Source organism: Chanos chanos, chromosome 6 (assembly GCF_902362185.1).
Source record: "Chanos chanos chromosome 6, fChaCha1.1, whole genome shotgun sequence".
NCBI classification, from domain to species: domain Eukaryota; kingdom Metazoa; phylum Chordata; class Actinopteri; order Gonorynchiformes; family Chanidae; genus Chanos; species Chanos chanos.
Window position 1 is genome coordinate 40047654 of NC_044500.1, and position 27122 is coordinate 40074775.

Consider the following 27122-nt stretch of genomic DNA (forward strand, 5'->3'; position numbering starts at 1 on the left):
ACAGCGCCCACTCTATTGTGTTGGTATTCACAGAAACAGGCGGTGTAATAGTAGCAAACGCCCTCCAATTGGTTGCGGGCGTAGTCTAAGGGGGCTGGTCATACCACTCAAACAGAAAGCTCTGCTTGTCTATACCAGCTAGATATTAACTGGGTTGCTGAATGCAGAGCCGGTAAAACTGTCCAAACGAAGCCTATGAACTATAATGTATAAATGTATAGAATGTACTGATGTGTCCCTTATGTTTCCAGTAGATCTTTATGTTCTGGATCTAGACACTACTAGTTAAATGTAGGTTTTCGGTGTTACATCACTTCAGGGGCAATAATCGTCTGAGACTGTGCGTAACGTCTGAAAAAAGGGTTAAAAACAAGTCGCTCGTGCTAGTCATAACCTCGTACTTTAGTCATACTTGGTAGAATACTGCCTTTCATAAGCAATCTGGTTCGTCCAGTGCTGCCACCCTGTGGACTCTGAGAACAGATTACATACTGAAGATATGCGGGTGATCTCCGGGGGGTCGCTTAAGAAGAAGGGATGAACACCAGACGAAAAACTTCATACCTAAACTGTAGTTTTATTAAGAGCAGACGTTGTTCAGCAGTCAAAACGAGAGACTTTTAACATAAAGATACCTACAACGGCTCAAACCAGTGTCTTTTCATACAAAAGTAAGCTCCGACTCCCACGGGGCGGAGGGGTGACGTCAGTGTTTATACACCCGGGCAGTGGTCATTCCAATATGTATGGATTAGTGTGCATTACCTCGACCTTAAAGAGATTTGCAGTGCATCAGCACCGAGTTAATGGGCCAAAATCACTGTTTGTGAATATAAACTGTAACAACATACAATGGTAGGCTATAGGCTTTAATACGTCATCATTTATCCACTAGTCTTGTCAGCCTAGTCAAGCACCGTTACCATTTCAAAATGTATCTTAATCACTGCCACCCTCTAGACACACCGGAGTGAATCTCAGGGGTTAACAATATATTTATAATATGCTTACAACATAATTAGCCAATAAGTGTTAAAAATGGAAATTCCCTTGTAGGTCCCACTGATCCCTATCACATGTTGCGTTTGCAGCTGTTCTGCTTGATACAGTTTGCGATTTAAAACAGTATTACACATTTTCAGAAGTAAAAACAACATCCAAAAATATCCATGTACGTATATATAGGTAGGACTGCAAATGAATCTGCCAAGAAATTTCAAAGGTGTGATCACAAGGCAGAGAGAATTCATCTTTAATGTGATGATTTGGGACCCATGGAAATCAGAGGTCCTGAGAAATTCAGCATGTGTGAATATGTTAAAAATTGTGTATGACTTTGTATATGTATAGTGCATAACTATATATCACACACACACACACACACACACACACACACACACACACACACACACATGCACACACACACACACACACACACACACACACACATGCAAAGTCTTTTGTGTCAGTGGTGATGTGGATATTGATAATGTTTATTTCTTTTGCCAATGAAGCACAACATGCTTTGCATGAAATTCTTGAACGGATGGGGGGAGGGGCAATTAAAGTGTACATACTATTTCAACTAGAAGTGTCCAGTGGGTGGAAATCTCTCAGAGCAAGAGAAGGGTATGGTAAAAGCTCATCTTAGTGTAACATTCTCTCATAATAATCAATAGATATGCTGACTCCATGAGAACTTTAAGAACTTTAAAATGTAAAATTATGAATATCTGATTCTTTTATATTGGTTATACATGCTATTTTAAACTCACTTTAAATATATAGGTGAACAGTGACATTTTATCAAGAGATGTAATACTGCATGCACTGCCTTTCTTTCAAACCTCGTCAGTTAAAAAGGGGTCCGGAGTGCATATGCCTTCCTCAGAGGTACACATTTTTTTTTTACCGACCTTTAGTTGCGTACTTGTCATCACGTACAGGTTTGTGCGGACGTAGCCTGTGATGTGGTCCGTGACGACCCATATCACAGAGGATAAACGTACCGCCCAAGAGCACACGCTTTTATTGGATGCATGTTGTTGCTAGGGGCGTGAGATATCTTTGTGTTATAAGTACATCGGTATCAAGACCAAAACTAACCGTAATACGAGGTAGATAAAGCAAGGCGGACATCTACGGCAAGGTGTCAATATCGTGGACATATTATTCAAACTGGGGAAAGCATTGCCGCAGTGTGCAAATAATCTCATCAGCGCTTCCTTGGCTGCTCCTGGATTTCCGGCACCTTTCAGCAGATGTCATTTCAGCAATAAGGGTAGCTCTCAAGTTTTGGATGTTGCACGAAAAGGCATAACACGGCTGTGCTGTTGACTGTGCAATAGAGCGAGTGAACTGTAGTTATTTATTTTCCTTTTTTTACTTAAACATAGTGTTTCCAAGTGACAGTGATTACAGTGGGTCACAGCTGCGCACTTGATAGTTTCATGATGGCCCATTGGAGGGATTAATGAGCGACGTAACAACCTCCTAACAGCCGTGGATGTTTGTGAGTTGCAAGAAGCTGAGTATTTTAGTATTTCATGTTGAAATAAGCAAAGCTTGAATGTGATAAATAGAGTCAGTGAAGTAGTAAAAATGAAGTACGCGTCCATGCACTGTTTGATATGGCATTTTGACATTGAAATATGAGTACTGGAGTTGTGCCTTTCGGTTAGAATTAAAATCGGATTAGGGAGTCGGATGACATTGCCCCTGGTATAACGACATTGTCATCGTAAAATTTCCATACATGCAATTAATATTTTACAAACTGTGTCCTAACAAAGTCGCTGAAAACATTGTCCTCAAACGATGCCAAACTGCGTCAGTGCAGGCGGACGTTGCAGGTGCGCTCACTCGTACAGCTCGGGAAGGACCATGTTAGAGGCAACCCCTGAATGCCACAGATAAGTGCTTAAAGATTCATAGGAGATGGATACAGGGGCAGCGTACGGAACTGAGCCGCCCCTGGGAAGTACATTCTCTTCGGTTCCCAATTTAGATACAAAAATTAGCGCAAATACCGATATATATGAAAACGGTGACGATGGTAGTGCCAGTAATATGGACCCTGCGGCAGCTCAGAGAGGGGCAAGCGATCCCAGTACATACCCCTCATCGGATTACCGGGGTTTGGTCCGGCAGCGCTTCATTCGCAGGAGTTTGTGGTTTTCTGAGTCTGAGGATCAAGGATTTGAGGCTCCCGAGTGCGACAGCTGCAGTATTGTCCTCAGCACTCATTTGCGCACGATTGTTGATAGGACTCGAGCTGTACGCGTAGGCTTTCGGGAAAGCTCTAGCACAGAAAGTCAGGTTGGCCAGCAGGACAGTGCTACGGAAAGCTTCAACGCTGAGGATGAGAGGAGAAAGGGCGAAGCTGATGAGAAACAACATGCAAAAGTCTCCAGCGACTCTAAGAGCGCAGCCAAAGCTGGAAGCGATGAGAACGAAGAAGAGGCCGAGATGAAAGCAGTGTCCACCTCACCTGGTGGTCGCTTTCTGAAGTTCGATATAGAGCTTGGCAGGGGTTCGTTCAAGACCGTTTACAAGGGCCTGGACACAGACACATGGGTCGAAGTAGCCTGGTGTGAATTACAGGTAAACAAATCTTAATTCAGACTATTGAAATAACTATGTTTTTAAGGTGTCATTTACAGTAACCATCACTATGGGCGGGTTCTGACAAAGTTATTGACAGTGAAAGAAAGGCCTTCTGCTCGGATAAATTCATGACTCATTTTCTCTTCTAGGTGCCCTTTTGTTGTGTTTTATAGAAATATAGACATTTTAAAAGAGTCTGTTTCTTTTAAAGCTTAGTGTAGTTTAATTTTAAGTGCTAGTTACCGATTATTTGTCTTTTTATGTAATAATCTTTGCCTTTTCAGTGTAATTATTAATGGATGATCATCCTCAGTGACTCAATGTCTGTACTGAATTTGGTACAAAAAAAATCTGATAAAACTTTACTTTCTTTTTTTTTTAGATAAAGATATTAGACTTTTCAGTAATATTAGACATTGGTTAAATACTCCAGGTTCTCTAAGACAAGGAAGTTTGATTATCCTTCATACAGAGGCTCTTATTTTGAAAGACAGAATTTTAATACTCAGTGCTTAATTCAGGAACAAGGCTCCCAGACAACCCCCCCCCCCCCTCCCCACCCCCGCCCCACACACACACACCCACACCCACACCCACACCCACACCCGGGTGCCTTCCATTCATTTAAGAGCAAATTGTCCTTTGATGTTGGTTTTGCTGCATTTGTACTGAGGTCATCTTAGGATATATGTCAAATCAGTTAGTATTTCTACACCACAACTTTAGACAAGTCAGTTTCATACATAATTAATAGTCATATATTATTCTCGAAGTCTTCCTTAAGTCACCACTCTGAATTAACCCCCGGGCCTCTGAAGACAGCCCCTCTGCTTGAGGCTGTTCAGAATCACAGGCACTCTGGTCAGCAGCACAAGGGAGACTAAAATTCATGGTGACTGGGGTCATATCAGATTTCCGGTGCGTACATGTGTCACATTACATTTGTGCTGAGTTTTACAACGAGGATCAGTTCAGGACAGTGACAGGGCAGGGAACAGGTTTTGACCAATAGGATTCTGTTTCATCGATTTAGAGATTTTTGCCTCATCACCGTCAGATTGACAGAGCAGAACGTGCTCTATCACCAGTTTGACAGTGTTTCAGACACTGGATCTTTCTACTCAATGAGAGTCTGTGCTTTTAGGATAGCTATTATTGTATCAGGTTCGTTTGGTATTACCATCAATCCATGCAAGCTGAGGCCACATCATTTTACAAATTACCTTCATCCTGCCTGTAATATGTGGCAAGACTGCACAGAAAATAAAATATTTTACTTTGCAGCTCTTAACAATATGCATTACATAGTTGCAGAACTTTTGCTGATTCATATTAGCTATTGCTTCATACTGCAGATAATTCATAACTATGCAGATATTCTGTTTTAATAGGACTTTTGGCCTCTTAAAGACTTGATTTCATTGATTTCAGTGATCAACCAGTGCTGACATATGTCAATTGAAAAATCAGCAGCACCAAGAAGAGTAAGAAAAAGAAAATCAGTTAGTGCCTTCTAAAAAAGTTTCGGTGAAAACAATCCAGTGATGGATGACGATGATTCTCTTTCTCTTTGTTGGCATGGTAATATAAGTGTCTGAAAAGGATAGACTTCACCTTTGCACATCAGTGAAAGAAACCAAGCTTTTTGTGTTACAGCTCACAGACTTCTGTTTATGAAGTACTGTTCATTGTTCTTCTAGCAGTTTGAAATGGATATGCCTCATGGTTATGAGACTATTAAGTAGGGTTGTGTCTAGTAAAAAGAGTGTTAGTGTTATCTATCTAGGTATTGCTTCAATGTGGGCTGAATCTATGCAGAGAGTAATAGCAAATATTTATAAAATTATAATGACTCAATCAATTAAATCAGATCTTCTGTTCTCTATGTGTGGTTATTTTGAATTCTTTCCATGAACATGTTGATTTTTTTTTTTTTTTTTGTAAATGAAGAATTTCTTGATTCTTAATTCAATGAAAACTGAACATTTGTTTGACAAAATATAAATACTGTATTTGTCATTCTTACTGAAATTTCTAAATTTCATTACAAATTGCGACAAATGTTGTTGTAAGAATCATTTGTCATTTTTTCGAACCTTTTTATCCCTTCTGATCTTGTCGGTATGCTGGTATGTTTTGTTGGTGGTATGTTTTGTGTCCTACAGTGCTTCATCATTCTGGGAGAAGTATTCTGCCAGTTTAAATGGCCTGTTTAATACAAAAGCCCTCTTTTCCTTTTTTCTTTTATTTGAGATGAGCCCTTTTTCAGGGTGTGGTGTGACTGACTGATATCAGGAGCTGATGGTATTGTATTGTAATTTCAAGGGGGGAGAGAAGAGAGTGCACGAGTGTCTCATATTTTGGTGTAGAGAATTAGATGAGTTTTAGGTTGAAGAGAGAGAAGATATAGCGGTGTCATAGTTTTTATAGGGATTTTACATTAGGCCTAGTGGTAGAAGGGTGGGGAGTTGCCTAAGACTCTGAGCCCTGGAGCAGTGCAGCTCTTTGGAGAAATGGTTCTCTCTGCAGAGCAGTGGAGCTCCCAGAAGGAACTTCTCCCTCTGCAAAGCAAGTCAGGTTATATGCTCCTGGATATTAGGTGATAAAGCAGTCTGGAACTGTTAAGCATCTTGTGGTCTGGACAGAATTCTCTGCTGTGTCACTTGTGAGAACTGCTGAATCACACACTGTGAATTTTATGTTTCACCCTATCTATTAAAGTGTAATAGAATCACTCTATATTGTGCAGTGTAACAAATAACAGGGTATGGTACTGATGTATGTCAAAATTCACAAGAACCATATGATATTTATTTGTGCTATAGACACTGGTGATGAGGTAGCATCTATGTGTATGTATTTCCTGGGTGTGTCTGTGTGTATCTCATATGGCATCTGTTTCCAATCACTTGTGTTTCTTTATATTTTTTGGTACATATATATCATGTAGATACCCCTGCTTTGCCAGTGTATGTTGTGTGGATGAGTTCCTCTCAGTGTCTGTGGCAGATGAGGGTTATAGAAGGCAGATAAGAAAAGATGTGGGGTGTGTTAGACCAAGGGCACTTGTGATTGTGAGTGTTGGATTGAAGGGTTTTTTTTTGTTTTTTTTTTTGCTGTTTTTTATATCATGTCAATAGCTTGGTAATTTTATGGTTGTGCTCACTGACCGATTGTATCCTCTGTGAGACTGCTGTGCAGAGCTGTCTGGGAGAGGGAGAAACTGCTGATGCAAGCTCTCAAATCTGCAGAGAGAGAGGAGAGGAGAGGAGAGGAGAGGAGAGGAGAGGAGAGGGAAAGGGAGACAAAGGGAGGGAGGTTGTGTGAGGTTAAGTGTATGATTCAACTGATCAGCTGATTGGATTAAGAATTCAACACAAGCCTATGTTTTAATTCTGAACCTTTGTCAGAATATGCCCGAGTTTTTATAGGGAGGTCATCCTAAAATAACAGACCGCTGACTGTCTATATTGGCCAATAAAAAAAGGTCTCATTCATTTTTTTTTTCATTGCCCTTAGAGAAGGAACGAGGTTGCATCAGTCTCTCTCAGAGAGAGACGTCCATAAGGCAGCTGTGTTAGCTGCTCTGTTTGTCCTTAGATTGCGCGTATACCACACCCTGATGAAAAGACATGAAAGACATTGTACCGTACTCACAATAAAGTTAATAACTGCTTTACTGCCCTGACATAATCTAAGAATCTGGGATAATTAGCTAAAATAGTAATATTTGCCTAGTGTTTGCTCAGTAACTACTCCATACCAATTGTTGTACACAAAACATGGTAAATAGAGCTGTAGTATTTTTCAGTGCTTAAATATGTCTTGTCAATGATATGTGTAATTACTACGAATAAATCATATCCCAATCTCCCATGTTTACAGGGTGACACAGTTTCAATCTTTTCCTTTTGGATTTATTCACTGCTATTTCCTCTTGTCAGTCTTAGATTTTATGCTGTGTGCTAACAGCATTCCAGTTATTTAGTGGCAAAATAGAATTGAAAACCTATGTCTTACATCTATTATTATGTGGAAAAACTGAAAAAAATAAAATACTGCCATAAATAGCCCACAGAAGTACCAGTGTCTAATGCAGCCAACTTACCAAATCAACCCCCTCAGAGTCCATTACTCTAGAAGGAATGGCACAACATGGAAATAGTAAATTAAGAAAACAAAGCTAGACATCTGAAGCTTGACTGTATCAGTAATAGAGATTTTATGCGCATGTGGGTGAGCATGGGTGTGTGTGATTACAGGGTTGTGTGAGGTACACGAAAATGGGGTTTGTGGGAGGCTCAGAGGTTATATGAGGTATCCTCCAGACTCCTTTGTGGAGAATAGAGATGTTAAGGATCCTTACTGTCAGCAGTTTCCGTATTTATACAACAGCAGAAAGACGACAGCAGCCAAGATATTGATCCACAGACAACTCATTCACCCCGAGGCCCTGAGAGACAAAGAGCCCAATGAGAGCTATTTCCTCACTGAATTCTCTGTTACAGTGAAGTATATGTACAGTAATAAGCTAACATTTTATCATATACCTTTCAAATTTATTCTGTACATTTAGTTTATTCTGTACATTTAGTTCTAGCGACTGGATTGACCATATTGACGAATCTGTGAATAATTAACAAATCTGTTAAGCATAATACAGCTATCATTAAAAGAAAAAATTCTGCCGTTTTTAACATCCAGTCATCCAGTATTCTTTTTGACCCAGATAATCTGTGCAATGCCAAGCTATGTTATGACAATAGCATGGCATAACCAGAGTGTGAGTGCATTACTTATTCGCCACGTGTATACCGACTCTGGAGACATCTCTTACATCACTACCAAAGGGCAGCATCATATTTGTGTTTCCTACACAGATATGAGGTGCGTTTCTTTCCCCTATGCTTTAGCAAGTCAAAATATTATGCTTATGTTCACTGTCAACATTTACCACATGCCGTAAGTAGAGCCCTCAAACTTTTGACAGGTTCTTGTTGATGTGGGGTCTCTGTAAAATAGGTTAGAATTCAAGGTGAAAACTCTTTTGAAATTGGTTTAAGTTGTAACATCATACAATAATACTTTAAGATGTTTTGGTTTTGTTTAACTCCCTGTATTACAGTTATACATAGATGCATTCTGTAAGACTAAATCATGATTGGTTGAGCAGTATTTATACAAAGTCTCTAACCCCTTATGACTTGAGTCTAGTTTTGACTGTATCTTTCTGAATTTAACCCTAACATGATGTAGTTCAGCATTGTGGTTTAAAAGCACTGTATGAATGCCCTTGTTCCACTCTTAGATATCGAGTTGACTGTCGAATTTCTGCCCATCAATTAACGGCTGTCATGTTCTCTCTGCCAGGATCGGAAGCTGTCGAAAGCAGAGAGGCAGAGGTTTAAAGAGGAAGCTGAGATGCTGAAGGGTCTTCAGCATCCAAACATCGTGCGTTTCTATGACTTCTGGGAATCATCAGTCAAAGGGAAAAAGTGCATAGTCTTAGTGACAGAGCTCATGACGTCTGGCACACTGAAAACGTGAGTTATGTGCAAATCAAGCACATTCTTTTTTTGAAGAGCATGCCAGTTTTTTTTGCTTAGATTGAAGAGAAGTTTTTTCTCATACTAGTGTCAGGTACATTAAACCACCAGTACTGAAAACGTATATGAATTTTATTTAAATGGATTGATTGTTGTCCCATTGTGCAGGTATCTAAAGAGATTCAAGGTAATGAAGCCCAAAGTTTTGAGGAGTTGGTGCAGGCAAATCCTTAAGGGTCTTCACTTTCTCCACACGAGAACCCCCCCCATAATCCACCGAGATCTCAAGTGTGATAATATCTTCATCACTGGGCCCACTGGGTCTGTTAAGATCGGAGATTTGGGCCTTGCAACTCTGAAGAGAGCTTCTTTTGCCAAAAGTGTCATAGGTAATTATTGGTAATAAGTATCTGAGAATATAGTGCTATTGCATGTTATTCATTTGAATGTAATTGCAAATAATTTGCATGTTATTCGTTGTTATATGCCAGATTTGTCCTGCATGGACATGTCTTTAAGACACTTTAAGAGTAGATAATCTCAGTTCGATTACTGTCTCTGTGATATCCGGTATATGTTTACAGTAGAAAATACCTGCTGTGTTTTCATGTCTGTGTTTTAGGCACCCCAGAGTTCATGGCTCCAGAGATGTATGAGGAGCACTATGATGAAGCTGTGGATGTTTATGCCTTTGGGATGTGTATGCTGGAGATGGCCACTTCTGAGTATCCGTATTCAGAGTGCCAGAATGCAGCACAGATCTACCGCAAAGTCACCAGTGTAAGTCCACGTTTATTATTATGCACAACACTAACTGTTAAAAGGACATCAATACTAGCTTAATGCATGAAAAATTATTTGTGGGGGGTGTGAAAACAAATTCCAGTGACAATTCTATGATTGTTACCACAGAATAAAACAGCGCAGTAGTTATACTGAAAATTTTACCTGTAAAGATTTACAGAAACACAAATTGCGTGTACTAATGAAACTGGAACTCTTTAACTCTAGATGTTAGTCAACATTTTATTCATGTTGTCTAATTTTCATTCATGTCAGAATAAGACTTGAGAAATGAAGTTACTGAAAAATGTTGGAATAATGTTTGGAAGTCTCCTGAGGAACTGTCATCAGAAAGAGTTACGAGTTCTTTAAAATAGCGCTGTCCGTGATCTGAATGATGTCCGCATTATGTGAATCTTTATCAGTCGAGTGTCTGTAGTGACTCAGCAGTTCTAATTTCTCTGTCACTGGGGCCAATTTTTAAGGCAACCGTAAGGAGCAGTCTAACTTATGCACGATTCATCAGAGCATTAGTGCTTTTTTAAGCCTGAAGTCATTTTTAGAGCTCTAACAGACATTTGCCAATCGATTAGATAGGACACCTGTTATTGAACATACTCTCCTTAAGGGCAGAGTAGAGTTAGTAACTTATAATATAATTTTTTTTTCATTCCTTTTGAGAAAGCCTCCTGCAAGTCACACTTTCACTCTTAGAATGTCCAGTACACCTCTGTTCAATGACTTATATTAATCTGTGCCTGTAACATATGTCTTCCTCATCTAGGGAGTGAAACCAGCCAGCTTTAGTAAAGTCAGTGTTCCAGAGATCAAGGAGATCATTGGGGAGTGCATCCGCCATCGTTGGGAGGAGAGGTGAGTGGAGGACCTATGCTGACAATGAGCTCTGGAGGAGGCTGTATAAATATAACCTTTTTTTGGTAAAGTGCAGGGTATGTGATATTTAGTTGAGATTGGCGTCAATAAACACGTTAGCCTGTTGAAATGTAACACTGGCCTACTAACATCCTGTCTGACCTGAAAGTCTAATTTGTGTAAAGCTTTCCTGGTAGTGTTTATATACCTCATCATGGTGACTGAAGTGCCTAGTATTGAAATTGTGAATACTGTTTGCATGCTGTGTTGCAATACATGATCATTTGATATAGTGTGAGAGGCACTGACCTATATGAAGCTTTGCTATTGTTGACGTTTTGTGTTTTGCTGTGGGTTGTGTGGGTTGTTTTGCATTTGAAATGATTTTCCTAATCAGAGGAGAAGATTTTGGTTACACCTGAGTTCTGACTGTACTCTAACCTGGATCAAATCTGTTTTTCAGTGATGAAATGACATGAATGTATAGATGCAAGGAATGTAATCCCACCACATTTTTTTATGTTCAGAGCATCATGAGCAATTCATTATCAGTTTTTTTCTAGATTTTTTCCCTTTGCACTGATGATTCTTTTTCCTGTGCCAGAGTGTTTTTAATATGAAGTTCTATTAATTTAAATTCTCCTGGTTGATAAGAGTGAATATCTATTTACCTTTATGGGTTGTGTTTTTGTGAAGCCAACTGATGCATTTTGTCACTGTAGGTACTCAATAAAGGACCTCCTTAACCATGCCTTTTTTGCGGAGGACACTGGTGTGAGAGTGGAGCTGGCTGAAGAGGATGATGGGAAGAAATCTTCGATCGCTCTAAGGCTGTGGGTTGAGGATCCTAAGAAACTGAAGGGGAAGTACAAGGACAGTGGGGCCATTGAATTTACCTTTGACCTTGAAAAAGAAATCCCAGAAGGTGTTGCCCAGGAAATGGTAAAAATACAGAGATGTCCAGTAATAATGGTATTGACATATTAATATTGTTGGGACTGTGAGGAAATGCTTCAAATCTTGGGATAAACCATGCACCATAATATGCTGTCATTTAATGAACATCTACTATGAGATAAATTGCAGATATAATTTAATAAAGTTGAACTCATGTTGAAAGTGCAAAGCAGCTGCACCCATTGTAGTAGGATGTGTCATTCTTACCTTGTAAGAATCTTCCACAGGAAAGATTAGCTTTTCTAAATAAGAAGAACTGACTAACTTTCATTTTATACTGAGGAATATATTTTTCGTTTTGGTTCGTAATGAATTTTTGCTGTTCTGGTTGAGAATAAAGAGAGACATTGTTGGGAGAGTTCCTACTAACTCTCTCTGTTGTTGGAACAGGTTTAGGTTCTTTTATTAGACATCATGTCATTTAAACATATCAGGAGTGAATGCTGTCGCTGAGTGTGGATTGATTTTAGCTAGGCCTGTCAGGTCATCAGCTGTCTGGAACATGTACTCCTCTTAACACAACTCACTTTGCCAGAGCAGTATTGATAAGAGAAAATCAATAATAAACAAATGTCCTGACAAACTAGTTTTTTACGTAATTGCTAAGAGACTCAACTTTAGAGTTAGCATTTGAATCCTGGCCAAATGCACAAATTGCTACAGATCTTTTAAACATTTGCCAGCAACATAACACAAGCTACAAGTGTAGATTAGAGATTATATCTAATATTGGGCATAAATGGATGCTATTTGTCAAATTTCCTTTAGAACTGAAAAATAGAGCTGAAAGTCATGTTTTTGCTGCAGGTGGAATCTGGTTTCTTTCTTGAGAGCGATGTTAAGATCGTGGGCAAGTCAATCCGTGACCGCGTGGCGTTGATAAAGTGGAGGAGGGAGAGGACATTCTCTGGAAAGAATGGGAAGAGAGAAGAAAAGGTCTCTGAGACCCAGAATCAAAGCCTACTCCAGATTCCCTCCACTGGGCTCCCGCACGGTGGAACACCCAGCATGCAATCTGAGACTGAGGAACCAGACATCGAGCAACTTAACCTCCTCTGCAACCCACCCACCAGTGCTACCGCCACCACATGTGAGGACCTGAAACAGCTAAGCATGTTACATCCCTCCGCAGAGAGTCACTGTTCACGATAAAGGATCAATACATGGAGTTTTATAAATCGTGGTGTTATCAAATATATATGCAACTAAATTATGTTAATCTTGCTGGTCTGTTTCTTAAAAGAGATCTGACTAAACGTCATACACAGTCCATTTAGTTTACAGTGGTCAGTGGTTAATAGTAAGAAGGACAAAAGAATAAGAGAGCCCAGGCTTTGCTTCAGCATTTTTAGAGCAGTAGAAATGTGGCAGTGAGTCATCACTGAGCCTTTGAATTACAGTGAGGCTCCTACTCACTCTTACTGCTTGTGTTCTTTCACTCCCTGTCTCTTTCTATCTGCCTTGTCAAAATTGATCTGCTTTCCATTGCAAAGACTAAGTACAAAGCACTTTCATGCAAGTTCATGTTCTTTGCAAAAAAAGCTGAATATTACACTCACTGTTTTTTTGGGGGGTTTTTTTTGCTTTCTTTCCTTGCCCCTTTAGCTGACGGCGGTGTTGGAGCCACAATGATCTCAGATGCTCTGAGCAACCAGCAGAGCATCTCATACCAGTCCTTACCAGAACCAATTTCCACTACCCAGAGGACATTCAGCCCCCCTGCACAGCCTCTGACCGAGCTGCAGCAGACTGCTGCCCAGCTGCATCAGGGAGCCCAACCTCAGCTTTCAGCTCAGCTCCAACAAGGCGCGTACCAGCAACCAACCACACAGCTGCACCAGGGACCTTACCAGCAACCATCTGCGCAATTGCATCAGGGGCCCTACCAGCAGTCTCCACCAGTAAGTTTATGTCTTAGATCCCTAAGTCCACATCTTTTATTGCAGTGTTCACACTCTATTTCTTATCACGACGAACCCAAACAAATCCCAGTCTGTAGCGATCTCTTCCTCAGTTGTGTTTTTTTGTGACATATTTTCACTGTATTAAGAAATTGTTGTTTTGTTTTGTTTTGTTGTTTTTTCTTTGTCTTTGATGGCTTGAGCAGCGGCATGCCAGTGTGCCTTGCATATTCCAGGATCCTCTGTTGGTCCTGCAGATTCAAGGAGAGACCAGCATGAGGCGTGGCAGTGCCTCTTTCATTGACATACTCCAGAAAAGAGCACAGCTCCATGCTCATTTAAAACCACTGATATGCCATGGTTGTAGCTGTCCTAAACACAGTCAGGGTCAGCAAAGACACTCGGCAGGAGAGCAGAATGTTGAAGTAGCAGCAGGAAAAGACAGTGATGCCCCCAGTAAAGTTTTCACAGGTTCTCAAGCATCCTCTCTGCCTGCCGGTGCTCCATACAATGGCCGCATGCATGAATCTGCCCGCCAGCACTCAAAAATCCATGCTGCATATCTATCTCAGCCTCATTATTGCCAAGCCTGTGTGGCACTTCTGCGTACTCCCAGGACAAGAGATGAAGAAACCTGTAGCCATTATCAGTCCACCTCTCTGTCATCATTCAAGCATGAACCCTTTCCTGTGTCTATGTTACACCCACTCTCTCCAGTTGGATTAACAACCACCTGTCCAGTTCATAGTACTCAACCCTCTCCCATTCATACACCCAAAGCTTCTCCAGTTCACATACCTGCGTCAATACCAAAACAAACATTGCCCGAATGCACGACTTCAGGTTCTCTGGTCACTGTTTCTGACCCATCCATTTCTATCCCTGCAACATTTTCTGGTCACATGACCATAACTTCTCCGGTTCACACCTCAACCAAACCATCTCTAAATCAAAGCCATGCTCTCTCACCCGTTCATATGAATATACCGTCTCCAACTGGCCCTTCTTCTCCACTTACCCCATCCTCCCCTGACACTATGCCATCTTCACCAGTGCCCTCCCACTCTGTTGTAGTTTGTACATCCAGGAACATTGGAGACCATGCAGATCTCTCTCAGCTTCACCACCGCCTGTACCAGATTATCAATCGTCGGAGTAGCACCCCTGTACTGAATGATAAAGGGCTCTACCTGCCTGGTGGTAGCAACGGGTACACAACAGTTTATAGCCTCCCTGTGCCTCAGCATAATTGCTGGGGAGGGAAGTCTCCCCCGACGGCCCCACTGTCTCCAGACACTAACGCACCTACATATTCACAGAACACTGAGAATGGACCAGGTCCTGCGGTAGGTCAGACTTTAAAGACACATGCTTTCTATTTGGCAGTCCTGCTTTAGATCTAGTTGGCTGGGTTGGATACCTCTCTCTGCGCTTTCCCCTGCCTCATTCAGGGTGCCTTGCCTCTGGATCAAATTCCTGATTCAAAGACATTCCTGTGCCTTGTCTGCAGTGTTCCCTTCTCAAACTTCAGACCCAGGCCTCCAGCAGAAAATGTCCCTGAAAATGGACCTTGCTTCTAAAGGGGATCTATAGACACAAGAAGAAGTGAATGGCACGCTTGGAATGAATGACTCCTGTTAGTCCTGTAAGACAATGGAGGATGTGAGGATTATAGAGGAAACAGCAACCATAGATTCCTTTATCGATGCCAGCTTTTCCCCTGTCTACCTGCCAGCTCTAACCCTGCCTTGGACTCTCCCCTATCTACTTAGCTCTACTTGAGGCAGCATTACCTCCTTGCTGAGTGATTTGCAGCCACCATGCCCCACTAGTTTAGTTTGATTCTCGCATGCCCTGATTGCATTTCCCACTCCGTTTGCATCTGAAACAACAGTTTCAGATTACAGTCTCCCGTGTAGTGTCCTGTTTATAGTGTCCTGATGATTTGCTTCAGTCAGTGACACAAAGATTTCTATCTCGTTTTTGGTCTTTACTGACATTTCATGTCTCTGATTATTGTTTTCTGCGTTTCAGCCCAGTGCAGGTTTGGTCCAGCCTCAGACGCTCTCTGCTCCAGTTACTCCAGCTCCGACAGGACCACACAGTGGCCTGGATCAACAGAGCTTATCTACCATAGCTTTCACTGCACAACATAGTCAGCCACCTGTTTCTTTGGCACAGGAGGTAAGATCATTAAATGGCTACAGTTGCAGGAGTATACAACAAGATCGTGCAAACCTTAGGGTAGGTCACAAATTCGTTGGCCTCGTACGTGTCCGGTAACAATAACAGGGATGATTTAGTCTGTTTCTCCCTGTTTCTGTTTTGTATCTCTCAGTTGCATCCCCGCCTCCATCCAGCATCTTTCCAACCCCAGGTAGACTCACCATCTCAGACTCAGACCGACAGAAACACCAAGACCTTTCATTACCTCTAATTCTCTGACTTAAATTGTAACCATCACAGTAAATTTTAAATTACCCGTAAAATATGTCAGATAAAAATGGACAGCAAATTTTGCCATTTATGAAACCCCAGAGCAGCTCCTATTATAATGTTGTCGTAGGAGGTCACTATCTTTAAATGACTATCTTTAAAGTCCTTAAGTAACTCATTTAATGAACTATAGTTGTATGTTTTCTAGTGGTAGCCAGTCTTTGACTTATGTGTTATTGGCAGTGCTTGCAGACTGTGAGTAAATACAGTCCTCTCTTAAAATTCTCTCTTTCTCTATCTTTCTCTCTTTCTGTCTCACTCTCTCTTTTTCATAGATGTTATCTACTGTCAAACCTCTCATACAACCATGCATTGATGGGAAGTCCCACCCTCAGCATCTGCACCAATCGGCATCCAGTCTACTCAGCAGTGCATCTCCCTCTCAGCCACAGCAGACTGTGCAGGCCCCACCTCTTCTCCAGCCACTGCAGATATCCACACAGGTCTGTAGGTTCCCATGGACATAAAGGTCCAACCCAGCAGCCTCAGTGAATATCCATAAACTTTAAGCTCTAATCTTTGATGTAGCATACCCATACGTATTGCTCGATTATAAATGCCCGTGCAGGTGCTTTGTGGGGAAGGTGTCTTCATTTGTGTAAGTGTTTTGACACCCTTCCTCTTTGTTTTGTCTTTTCTTTCTCCTTCCTCAGTTTTCCTCTCCTTACTCTGTTATACCAGCAGTGGGCACTCCTGCTGGAAGTGAGCCTGTGCCATTCTCCCCTGTCCCTCATTCTTCCACCTACCCCAGTAGTATCCCCCCTGTGCCCTCATCTTACTACTCACCCAGTCCTGTTCATGGCCCCCTGCCCCTGGCACCCATGTCCAGTGTGCCTTCCCTATCAGCAACGGGCACCCCGCCCACAGGCACTCCTTTATCACTTCCTCTGAGCGTAGCTGCCCCTGTCCCCCTCTTGGCTATGGCCCTGTCTCCCATGATCCCCTCTCAGCAACAACAGCAAATCTATTCTCCTGCCCCTCATCAAGAAGCTCCTCCCCTCCAATCTTCCCAGACCCTTCCTTTTCCTTTGACTCAACCTAATGTTTCCTCTGCCCCCCCTCCTCAGCAAGAGCCCTATATTCCTGAGCCTCCTGCCCAGGTAAATTCTGTATTTAGTTGAATGGCGGTTTTTTTTATTTATTTATTTATTTTTAAGATTGCACACGCAGTGTTCCACTGTGACTAACACCTGTGTATATAACAATATATTGTATAGCTCAGAGTATGGCTTAGAGTCAGTGTATAGAGTTTAAAAACTATGCTACACTCCATTACATGGTCTTACATAGTGTTCTGAACAGCTGCACATCAGAGTGCAGTGTATATTATGGCCATGATAAATACAATGCAACACATTCTTGTTCGTTTAGGATCGCCATCCTCAAGAAAACACTCAGGGTCTGGCACCTGTCCACACAGTACCGTCTGCTATCCAGTCGCCACCTTACAGGAGTGAACCAGACGCTGAGTTTACTGCAGCTGGGCCACAACAGCTCCTCCCTGAAAGCACTGCCTCAGCTCCGCAGCCTGCTGGCACCCACACAATAGCTCCTGAGAGTGCCAGTCTGCCCACCACCAGTCAGCAAATCCTGGACACTGCACCTGTGCCCGTCCCCGCTGCACTGGAAGTAATGACCACACTATTACAGCAAACTATATCACTCACACTCATATCTCGGTCTAGCCTCAAAACAACATTTGATGCGGTTCAGGTTTCCATGCTGTTGGCAGTGCCATCCCTAACCATACAACTCTTTTACAGACATTTAAATCTGTTCTCTTTTCTAACCTTGTATGAGAGATTATAGACGTGCATATATTTTAGTTGGGTTCTGTTACTTATATTTATGTATTGTCTGTTACCCCATATTGCCCTGTCTTGTGCTGTCACTAAAAATAGCCTTTTGCTAAAAACCACTTTTTTGGTTTGCAGGAGCCTGTGGCTGAAAGGCAGATGCCACTTTTAAGTGGCACATTTGATGGGTAAGAGACCACAGTCAAGATTGTTTCTTATTCTTTGGCTATGCCAGCTACAAAATCAGAGAGAAAAAGATGAAAGTTGTAATGCCTGCTATGAGTAAGGTGGTAAGGAACAGATGCAGGAAATATGTCTTTGTAGTTTCGGCAAAGTTGTTATCGGAGTCGTGATGTTTACGCAGAGGCTGGGGCACTCTTCTGTTCTTTTAGCTTTACTTCGGATGCTGCATCCAGTAAAGAGATGAGTGATAGTTATGATTGCGCAACTACTGGAGGAAAGACTGATGGAAAACCCAGAAAACATCATCGTAAATCGGCTCGCACCCGCTCACGCCAGGAGAAAACAAACAAACCCAAACTCAGCATGCTCAATGTAAGACCAATAGAAGTTTCACATGCTAAATAAGAACAGACAGGATTCAGCGTTCTTAAATAAACACCAGACTTTTGTTTTTAAATACAAGCAATCTATCTCTTTAGGTTTGTGATACGGGTGATAAAATGGTTGAATGTCAGCTGGAGACTCACAATCATAAAATGGTGACCTTTAAGTTCGATCTAGACGGCGATGCACCTGAGGAGATAGCCACTTATATGGTAAGAACACTTTTCTGTCATTGATACTGCAGTGTTTTATTACTGGTTGTTTGTTTTTGATTTTATTTGCATCATTAGTATTTAATAAGATGTCAGATATAATGTTGCAATGGCTTTAAGCATTATCTGTCTGGATTGTGGTATTTTTATGCCCCTGTCCTTCTGGCCTGACTGTTTTCACAACTTGTGCTTTTAGGTGGACAATGGCTTCATTCTCCCAACAGAGAAAGAGATCTTCATAGACCAGTTGAAGGATATAGTGGATAAGGCAGAGGACATGCTGAGTGAGGAAATGGAAGGTGAAAGGGCCTCTGCTCTGGGTGGCAGTCCCCAGCAAGGGCATACTCTGGGAAATTTAGGGGCAGAGGTGAGAAACTAAATTACTGAAGGGGACTGCACTTTATGACTCATAAGGCGGTAACTTCTCCAAATGGAGTTAAAACTTTTATTGCATAATGCAGTTGAATAACTTCTTTTCTCCCGTTGAAGGTTCCATTTCTTCCTCTGTAAGATCACTGTACTTTTGTGTTTTTTTGTGTTCTCCTAGGTCAGGGGAGGGACAGAGACCTGTGTTCAGTGCTAGTGCTGTCGTATTCTAACGACATACTCAACGCATGTAGCATAGATGTGACAGTAATGATAAAATTTATGTAGAATGGTCTCATAAGATATTAATCATGTGTCTGCCTTCTTTCATATTTTATTACTAAAGCTTAGCCCTTCCTATATTTTCACTGAGAGTGCGCCTCCTTTTCTTTTGTCTGCGTCTCCTTTGTTTTAGGGAGGAAAAGGTCTGCAGCCTGGAACCCCTCAACCTGTTTATCAACAGAATGGTAAACCTTCTCTCCTCTCCTTGTGCTTTAGAATAATATGTGTGTGGTAGGGATGTCTGACACATTTTAATGGGAAAGTGAACAGTTTTGGCAACATAAGCTCTGTTTAGACTGATGTGGATAGTGTAGACAGTGTGTCAGTGAGGGTGGGTGTCGCTGATTTGTTGACACATCGTCCCCTCTTTCAGTCCTGCATACTGGTAAGAGATGGTTCATCATCTGCCCCGTGGATGAGGCACCCAGGAGTGGTCAGGATGCGTCATATGAGGGTACAGCTCTTTCACAGCTGTCAGTTACCGCTATGGCTGATGGGGCATCATCTACACATTCTGCCGAGAGTACATCCGGGCCCCCACTAGACAGCAATGTTCCACCCTCTGCTGTCTCTAAAGGTAATACTTTCTCAAGCAAACCTTGATCATTATACACAGGACAAAATTTATGAAAAGTGCTACCAAAGTACTTAAAATTCACATGCTATAAAGAGTAATAGATTAAATAAAATTAATTTGACATATCTTGAAGTATTCTTTTACAGCATCCAATCCTATGTACTGTATAATGATATGGGGTTTTTTGTTTGTTTGTTTGTTTGTTTGTTTTGTTTTTGTTTCTCTTTTGATTTTTTTCCCCAAGATTCAGAAACCTCCTCTGCAGGACCAACATCTGGGGGCAGTGATGGTCTCTCAGTGTGTAGCCCTCTCCCTCTGCCCTCTGTTGACTTCACACCCCTTGCCCCGCTCTCTCCTGCACCGGCACTGCCCGCCACACAACCCATGGCTCTGCCAATCCAGCAAGTCTCACAATCAGAGGAGGAGCCCAGCGCTGCTGCCCAGCTCAGACTACAACAAGCTCAGCCCGCTGTGGGGTTACATGGCTCCCTGTCTCTTGAGGAGGCCCAGAATGCCAGGTTTAGCTCCATGTCTCCCATCAATGCGGCCCATCAGGTGGCTGATATTGCTTGCATTGCTTCCATCGTGGAGGACGTGCCCTGCTGCCCCCTGGTGATGCCTTTGTCGCTCGACATGAGCGGGGCTCAGAAGTCGTCCCCGATCACGCCACCTTCAGCGAAGGAGCTCAGCTCTTCTCGAGAAACCCACCCTCTCCAGTCCTCCACCATCGCACACGGTGACCGTACCCAGCAGCCTGTGGTGCTGCAGCAGCCCTTCCCTACTGTGGGCGGGGCCAAAACGGCCTCTCTGCCCCAGAGTCCTGCCCCCGCCCAACATGTTCTGGCTGCATGTGATTCTGATGGAGAAGGCCGGACAAGGGTGGGGTTTGTCGACAGCACAATAAAGACGCTGGATGAAAAACTGAGGAACCTGTTGTACCAGGAGTATGCACCCATGTACCCCTCTGGGAGTGCCGCTGAAACCCCAGGATCAGGCACTGAGTACATTCAGTCACCACCCGGACCAGAGAGTGCAGTGGGTGGATCAGGGACAAGCACACCCAGCCTCATGGGCGAGGGGCGTCTCCGGACGGGAGAGCAGCTGGTAGTCTTTCAGCCAAATACATGATCCTTTTTACTGTCAGTATTTTTAAGGCTAATATGTAACCATTGGTTTCTCTTTGCTCTCTGTCTCTCAGCCACAGATTCCAGAGCGGATGGACAGTTTAAGCGCACTTAGTGACTCTGCTGTCAGTGGTAGGATGTGATATTTAATTTATGAGCCCAGTTGTCACTGAATATATAGAAATCTCATACAGCATATGAATAATGTAACAAAAGTAAAAACCAGTGTACCAAACAGTTAAATTATTGTTTAGGACATTTTGTATATGGTAATAGTGTGGTAGTATTAATATCCAGCATACATATCTTGGAAGTTTTGCAGCAGTATGGTGATACTTTTGCAAACCTAACTTATATACTGTATGTAATTCTAAGAAATTTTACTATCCATAAGACTTAATGAGTTTTAATCTGCAGCTACTGTGCCCAAGAGACATACAATGCCCCACTCTTCTTCCTGCTCTGGAGCTAAAAGTCGATTCAAGGTAGAAGCTTCACCTTTAATTAAATATCTATTACTTGTCTGCATTCTCTGCTCACTGGGAATGTTCTCGTTAATCTGGATTTCAAGATTTTGTTTTTATTAACAAAGTAGCAATTTCAGTGCTTCATTAAAAGTAAAAGCAAAATATTGTGAATGATGATAAAAATACCAAAACTTGCCTGTGCCTATGTACCTATGCTTATATTGTTGTATTTGGGAAAGATGATGCCTGGCGTACCCGACGTTCTGTCTGGTCCAGGGCCGAAGCAGAGGAGCTGGAGCAGCACCGCCTCTCCAGCGCACCCCGGTGGCTTCTTCAGGGAGTGCACTTTTGAAGAGCCATCGATGCCTGTCACAACCATCGGCAGGTTCTCCGTGGTGAGCACCGAGGATGAGGTAACTCACAGGAAACGAGGCAGCAGGTACTCAGCCCCGCCGGATTTTTACCTGGACGCCCCCCCGTCCCTGAACAAGAGGGGATCTCTTCCCCGTGCCCACACCTCAGTTCCCATGGACATCACAGTACATCCCCGCTTCATGTCCTCTGACTCTGGAGCAGAAAGCAGCCCTGCTAGAATGGTCCCCACCACCCCTTCCCACCATGGCCGCCCAGAGAGAAGAGGAAGCGACCTCATGAAAAGAGCGGTGGCTTTCCTGCGCCGTTCAGGCCGCAGCAGCAGCGTGCAGAGCTCTGATTCACCAAGCCTGCACGGGGGCGTGTATGGCTCTTATTTCAGCAGTGACAATGACTCAGAAATGGAGGACTTTGATATGAAGAAGGAGCTTCAGAGACTAAGGGAAAAGTAAGTTGTATGTTTAAAATATATGTGTGTTTGTGTGTGTGTGCGTGCGTGCGTGTGTGTGTGTGTTTGTTGGTTCATTGATGTTTCTTTGAGAAGGTGAATGTGTACATACTGTATGTGTTTCTAAATTATTCTGCACTCTGACCCTAATTAAGGCACATGAGAGAAATCTCTGAGCTGCAGGCTCATCAGAGGAGTGAGATCGAGTTGCTGTACCGCAGGCTGGGCAAACCACCACCTTCCGGCATTTCCTTCACATCCACAGTGCCACCTGCTGGCCGTAGACGCAAAGCCAGCAAGCATAAACTGAAGGCTGGAAAACTCCTCAGTCCACTAGTACAGCAGCTTAAGAACGTAACCACTAAAACCAGTGACAGTGGCAGGACCACTGACTCCACCAAATTCAGTGAGTTAGGAAGACTTTTAAACTTTTACACTTAAGTTACATAATGCTGGCACAGGGGAACACAGCATGATTGATGTCTATGCAGTGAATTTTGGAAAATCTCACAACCACTTGACACATATGCCATCATATGACATCTCGTCACTTTTTATTATTATTATCATTATTGTTATTTAATAACAATTATTTGTAGTAGTAGTTGTAGTGGAGACATTACCAAATATAGCACAAGCAGTAATAGTGTGGTAGTATGCACACTCAGATGCATAATTACAGTTTGTCACATGATCAGTAGTATTTGTTCACATGCTATCAGATGTGTACCGTGGAGGGACATGTAGAGAAAAGCGTAATAACACAGACTTCGTCCTGAAGGTGAGCCCACCGTGAGTCTCAACGGCTCTCCGGCGCGGGGCGTGTATATATCGGACGGAAGAGCCCGTTCTGGGACGGGAACAATCCCCAGCTCGACGTCGGAGCCAGTTCAGACCCAGCAGCCCTGCTCCCTCAAGGGCTCTCTGTCTTCTGACAACATTTACGCAGGACTGCAGGGCGAGGCTCCGGTAGCTCCGGGCCAGCAAGAACAAGGTGACTTTCCACACGTACACAACTCTTCTTTCGGTGAGAGAGGAATGGTCAGATCAAATAAAGCATTTGTTCCGACTGCAGAAAATGTGTTTTAATGTTATGCATAGAAATCCATTTCTATTGGAGAGCAAAGGGCTTGATCGAGTGCAATGAAAGTTACTTTGGTGAAACTTGGGAGGAACAGACAATGAAACTATATGGTCACAAATTCCAATGCACTTGAATATGGGGAGCTCTGCAGCTACGGGGCACTTTCCTCTTTGTTGTTGATGTTGCTGGTTTGATGTGGTGTAAGCCAAAAACAACGTGGTTCTGATCCAAAATCTTTTCCTGGTGTGGTACGCTTTACATGAATGTTCTTTATCTCTTCTTTTTTCTGCTCTTATGCTGCTGTTCACAGGCTGGTCAGCTTATGCCCCAGCACCTGAGAAGACCACCTATAAATCCAGTAGCAAACCACGCCCTAGATTCCTCAGTGGGCCTGTTTCTCTGTCCATCTGTTTGTATCTCTTCCTCTCAGCCATACCCCTCCCACTTCTCTTCCTTACCTTCCTGCTTCTTGCTTCTCTATTTCTGACCTTCTGTTTTCCCTATCACATTTTTAATTTTTTTTTTTATCTTTTGGTCTTCTCCCCTTCAACCCTTTCTCCATCCAGCTTCTCCATTTCTCTTGCTCTCTGTTCTGTATTTGACGTCTTGTGCTAGCGGTGTGTGTGTTTGTGTGTGTGTGTGTGTGTGTGTGTGTGACAGAGCTGTTCCCTCAGTTAGACTCAAACAAACACATGCCAGCATTGACCATCTCAATACAAACAACACTCCCCAACCATACACAGATAAGACCAAACTCACAATACATTCCAAAGGCCTAAAAGTAGGCTAAAATGTGACGTATATGGATATTACAAGGACAGCTTACCCCAAAGAGTGAAAGGGACAAAAAATGTCCGTGTAAATTCTCGATTACACTCATGTTAACAAACAGCTTGATTGTGTGGATTCTTAACCATGAGGAACAGTCTCATGTACATGTCTGCATGCATGTTTGTCAACACGCTCTTTTATTAACGAATATTATTTGCCGTATTATTCATCTGCTCTGCCACTTCACATTCAAATGATTAAAAACAGAATTTGGCCAGTACCTGGCCTGTTTAGAAGAGATCCATCATATCATTTGTAAAATCAGAGATAATCCATCGTATCATTTGTAAAATCAAGTTCTTACTCGACACCGTTTTTTTGTTGTTATTGTTGTTGTTGTTGTGATGTCAGTTTGTTTTTTTGTGCCTGACCAGTGATGTGCCTGACCAGTGAGGTAGTATTTTGCATGCTGTTTTTTTGTACTATGTGAGTGTGTGAACTGTACAGAGCCCTGACTCAAAACTTCTTTTGCAGGGTCGACCTTGAAACGTCTTTGCCTTGGTAAAGAACGCAACCGTAATTATCCCCCTTACTCCCTTCTTTTCTCTCTTGCTTATCTTTTCTCATTGACCATTGATCATTCTTCACTGATCGGTCCATGACTTTGCAACTGTATACTTTGTACATTTTAAGGTTCAGGAGCTCCCCAAGGTGCCTCTAATCAGCCACAAATGGCAGGATCTACACCCCCTGCTCATCAGCCAGTAGTTGGCCTTGCTCAAGCGCAGTCCAATAACAGCAACAACAAGACTGGCACCTACACAGATGATCCCTACTGGATGCAGGATGACTGGACCCTCAAACCCCAGAGGCCCACTCGCCCGAACTCGCTCCCCTTAGGAGCTCCCGGTCCACCCAGAGGCAGGATAATGAGTGCTTTTGAGGTGACCGTAGATGAGAGGATGACTAATGACTCATGTTTATTTTGGCATATGTATGAATGCATATGGCTCTGTGTGTTTTGGTGCACACATAATGAACCATTAAACTGCTGTGAAATTTAAAGTGATATTTGTGTATATATATATGTATGGGTGCACAGGCGCGTGTGTGTGTGTGTTTGTGTGTGTATGTTGATTCAGTTGGTGAAGCTGGAAACATAAAGCTGTATTTCTGTTTTTTAGGCATTTTCAGAGTCACCAGAGGCGACGAATGCTTCCCATCTACACATGTCATGGCCCACGATCAACACACACCCATCAGTTATGAGGCCTGACCCTTCTGCTGTGCTCCATCATGGTTTAATGATCTCTCCTAGTTCGTTTAGAGGGGTGCTACCCTCTCCTCTCTATGTGACCCAGTGGCCTGCGATGACTACCCCTGTCACCTTAGGGGTCTTTGCATTCCCTGCCATCTCTCCCCCCTGGAGTGCCCCTCCTTCACCCTGTGAAACCCCCAGGAGCAAAACCAGGACCCTCTAAATAAACCAATACTTAGCCTGCCAGCACTGTAGAATAGAGCTCATTTTTATGTACAGTATACCTTTAGGCTGGCTGTTTGGCCTACTTGTTCATACAATTGTATTTAATATCGGCATGTCATGTATAATCAACACGTATGTACTTAATTCTTTCAAATTTGTAAATACCTAAGTATTGATGCTGAATAGAATTGTGTTTATGCTCCCCACTGATACACATGTACATTTACATTTCGGTGTATATAAGCTGGGCTCCTGTACATAACCTATACATTTAAATTTAGTTCACTTTCTTTCATCTGTATCAGTGTATATATAGCTTACTCATGTGTGTGTAGAATTAGTATGTTTTTATCCAAATGCTGTATTTACTTTAAATGTGCGTACGTACCTGATTTGGGAGTACATACACAGCAAATTCTGTTCAGTGGACCATATCGGTGTGTATGTGAACACAAGACTTCATATACACACTGTTTGTGTCTGTAAACCCCACTCGGAGTGTACAGAACATTAGTATATAGGTAAGCCAGAGAGAAAATCATTTAGGAAGTACTGGTATAATCAAGATCCCACTGTGTGTGTATATAATGAATAGGTGAGATAGATGAAGACACTGTACAGACGCCATACATGGTCATGACACCACTGTGAAGCCTTCCCACCCTGATTAGAGGTGCCATTTGCTTCAGACTGCACGCTGTGCCCAAAGACATTATACATCACACTAGAAATGCTACTGCTTTAAACTGCACTGAGAAACATTGGAGAACTTGACCCTATCATGTCAGGGGTTATACCCTGTGAGAGTGCCTTGACCAGCAGTTTTTTTTGGTTCTACTGAATGAAAATAAGAATGAGTCATCAGTTGGATGTTGGACATGTGATTGAGGTATTTTTGCTCTGTGTGTAGGAAGTTGACTCACTTTTTGTATGTCATTTTAGAAGGGCAAAGATTTCAACCAAGTACACAGACAACTGTGATTCCATTGTATGTTTGAAATTAACTTTTGAAATGGGAATGTAAAAACGTGCTATGGAGGTGCCGTAGTTTCTGAGATCAGTATTGAAATGATTGTTTGGAATGACAATGCACATGTAGATTGAGAGTGTATGTTTGGGGGGGTCATTTATCCTCGTTTCTTAGGACACAACATACACACATTTGCACCTTCAAGGAGTGTGAGAAATGTCACAATCACATGTCACTTTATCTTAATTTGTTTTTGTGTTTAGTATAAACATGAGGGTTTAAAAGGCAGTCTCACTAGTTGGGGGCAGTGAATAATTATGCGCTAGAGAACACAAAAATATAGATGTAAGTTTGATCAGTCTGAAATATTGATTTGTAAAATGAGGATGTACACCAGGATTTCAAGTAAGATTATGGACTCTGTCTACAAAGTGAAGGAGC

At 42.4% G+C, this 27122-nt stretch overlaps 1 protein-coding gene across 1 annotated transcript; it reads left to right on the forward strand.

The window, feature by feature from the left end:
- Window positions 1–2937: 2937 nt before the first annotated feature.
- On the forward strand, window positions 2938–25504 carry wnk2 (WNK lysine deficient protein kinase 2). The gene is made up of 31 exons (XM_030778367.1): window positions 2938–3603; window positions 8977–9149; window positions 9321–9541; window positions 9775–9932; window positions 10720–10808; window positions 11531–11750; window positions 12573–12855; window positions 13371–13666; window positions 13924–14122; window positions 14741–15012; window positions 15701–15850; window positions 16005–16043; window positions 16438–16605; window positions 16816–17262; window positions 17534–17791; window positions 18097–18146; window positions 18351–18513; window positions 18621–18737; window positions 18934–19104; window positions 19519–19570; window positions 19759–19962; window positions 20207–21066; window positions 21161–21218; window positions 21504–21571; window positions 21793–22373; window positions 22529–22779; window positions 23155–23367; window positions 23768–23866; window positions 24763–24804; window positions 24922–25149; window positions 25413–25504. The coding sequence occupies exons 1-31, from the start codon at window positions 2938–2940 to the stop codon at window positions 25502–25504; spliced, it is 6888 nt and encodes a 2295-aa protein (XP_030634227.1).
- Window positions 25505–27122: the final 1618 nt, after the last annotated feature.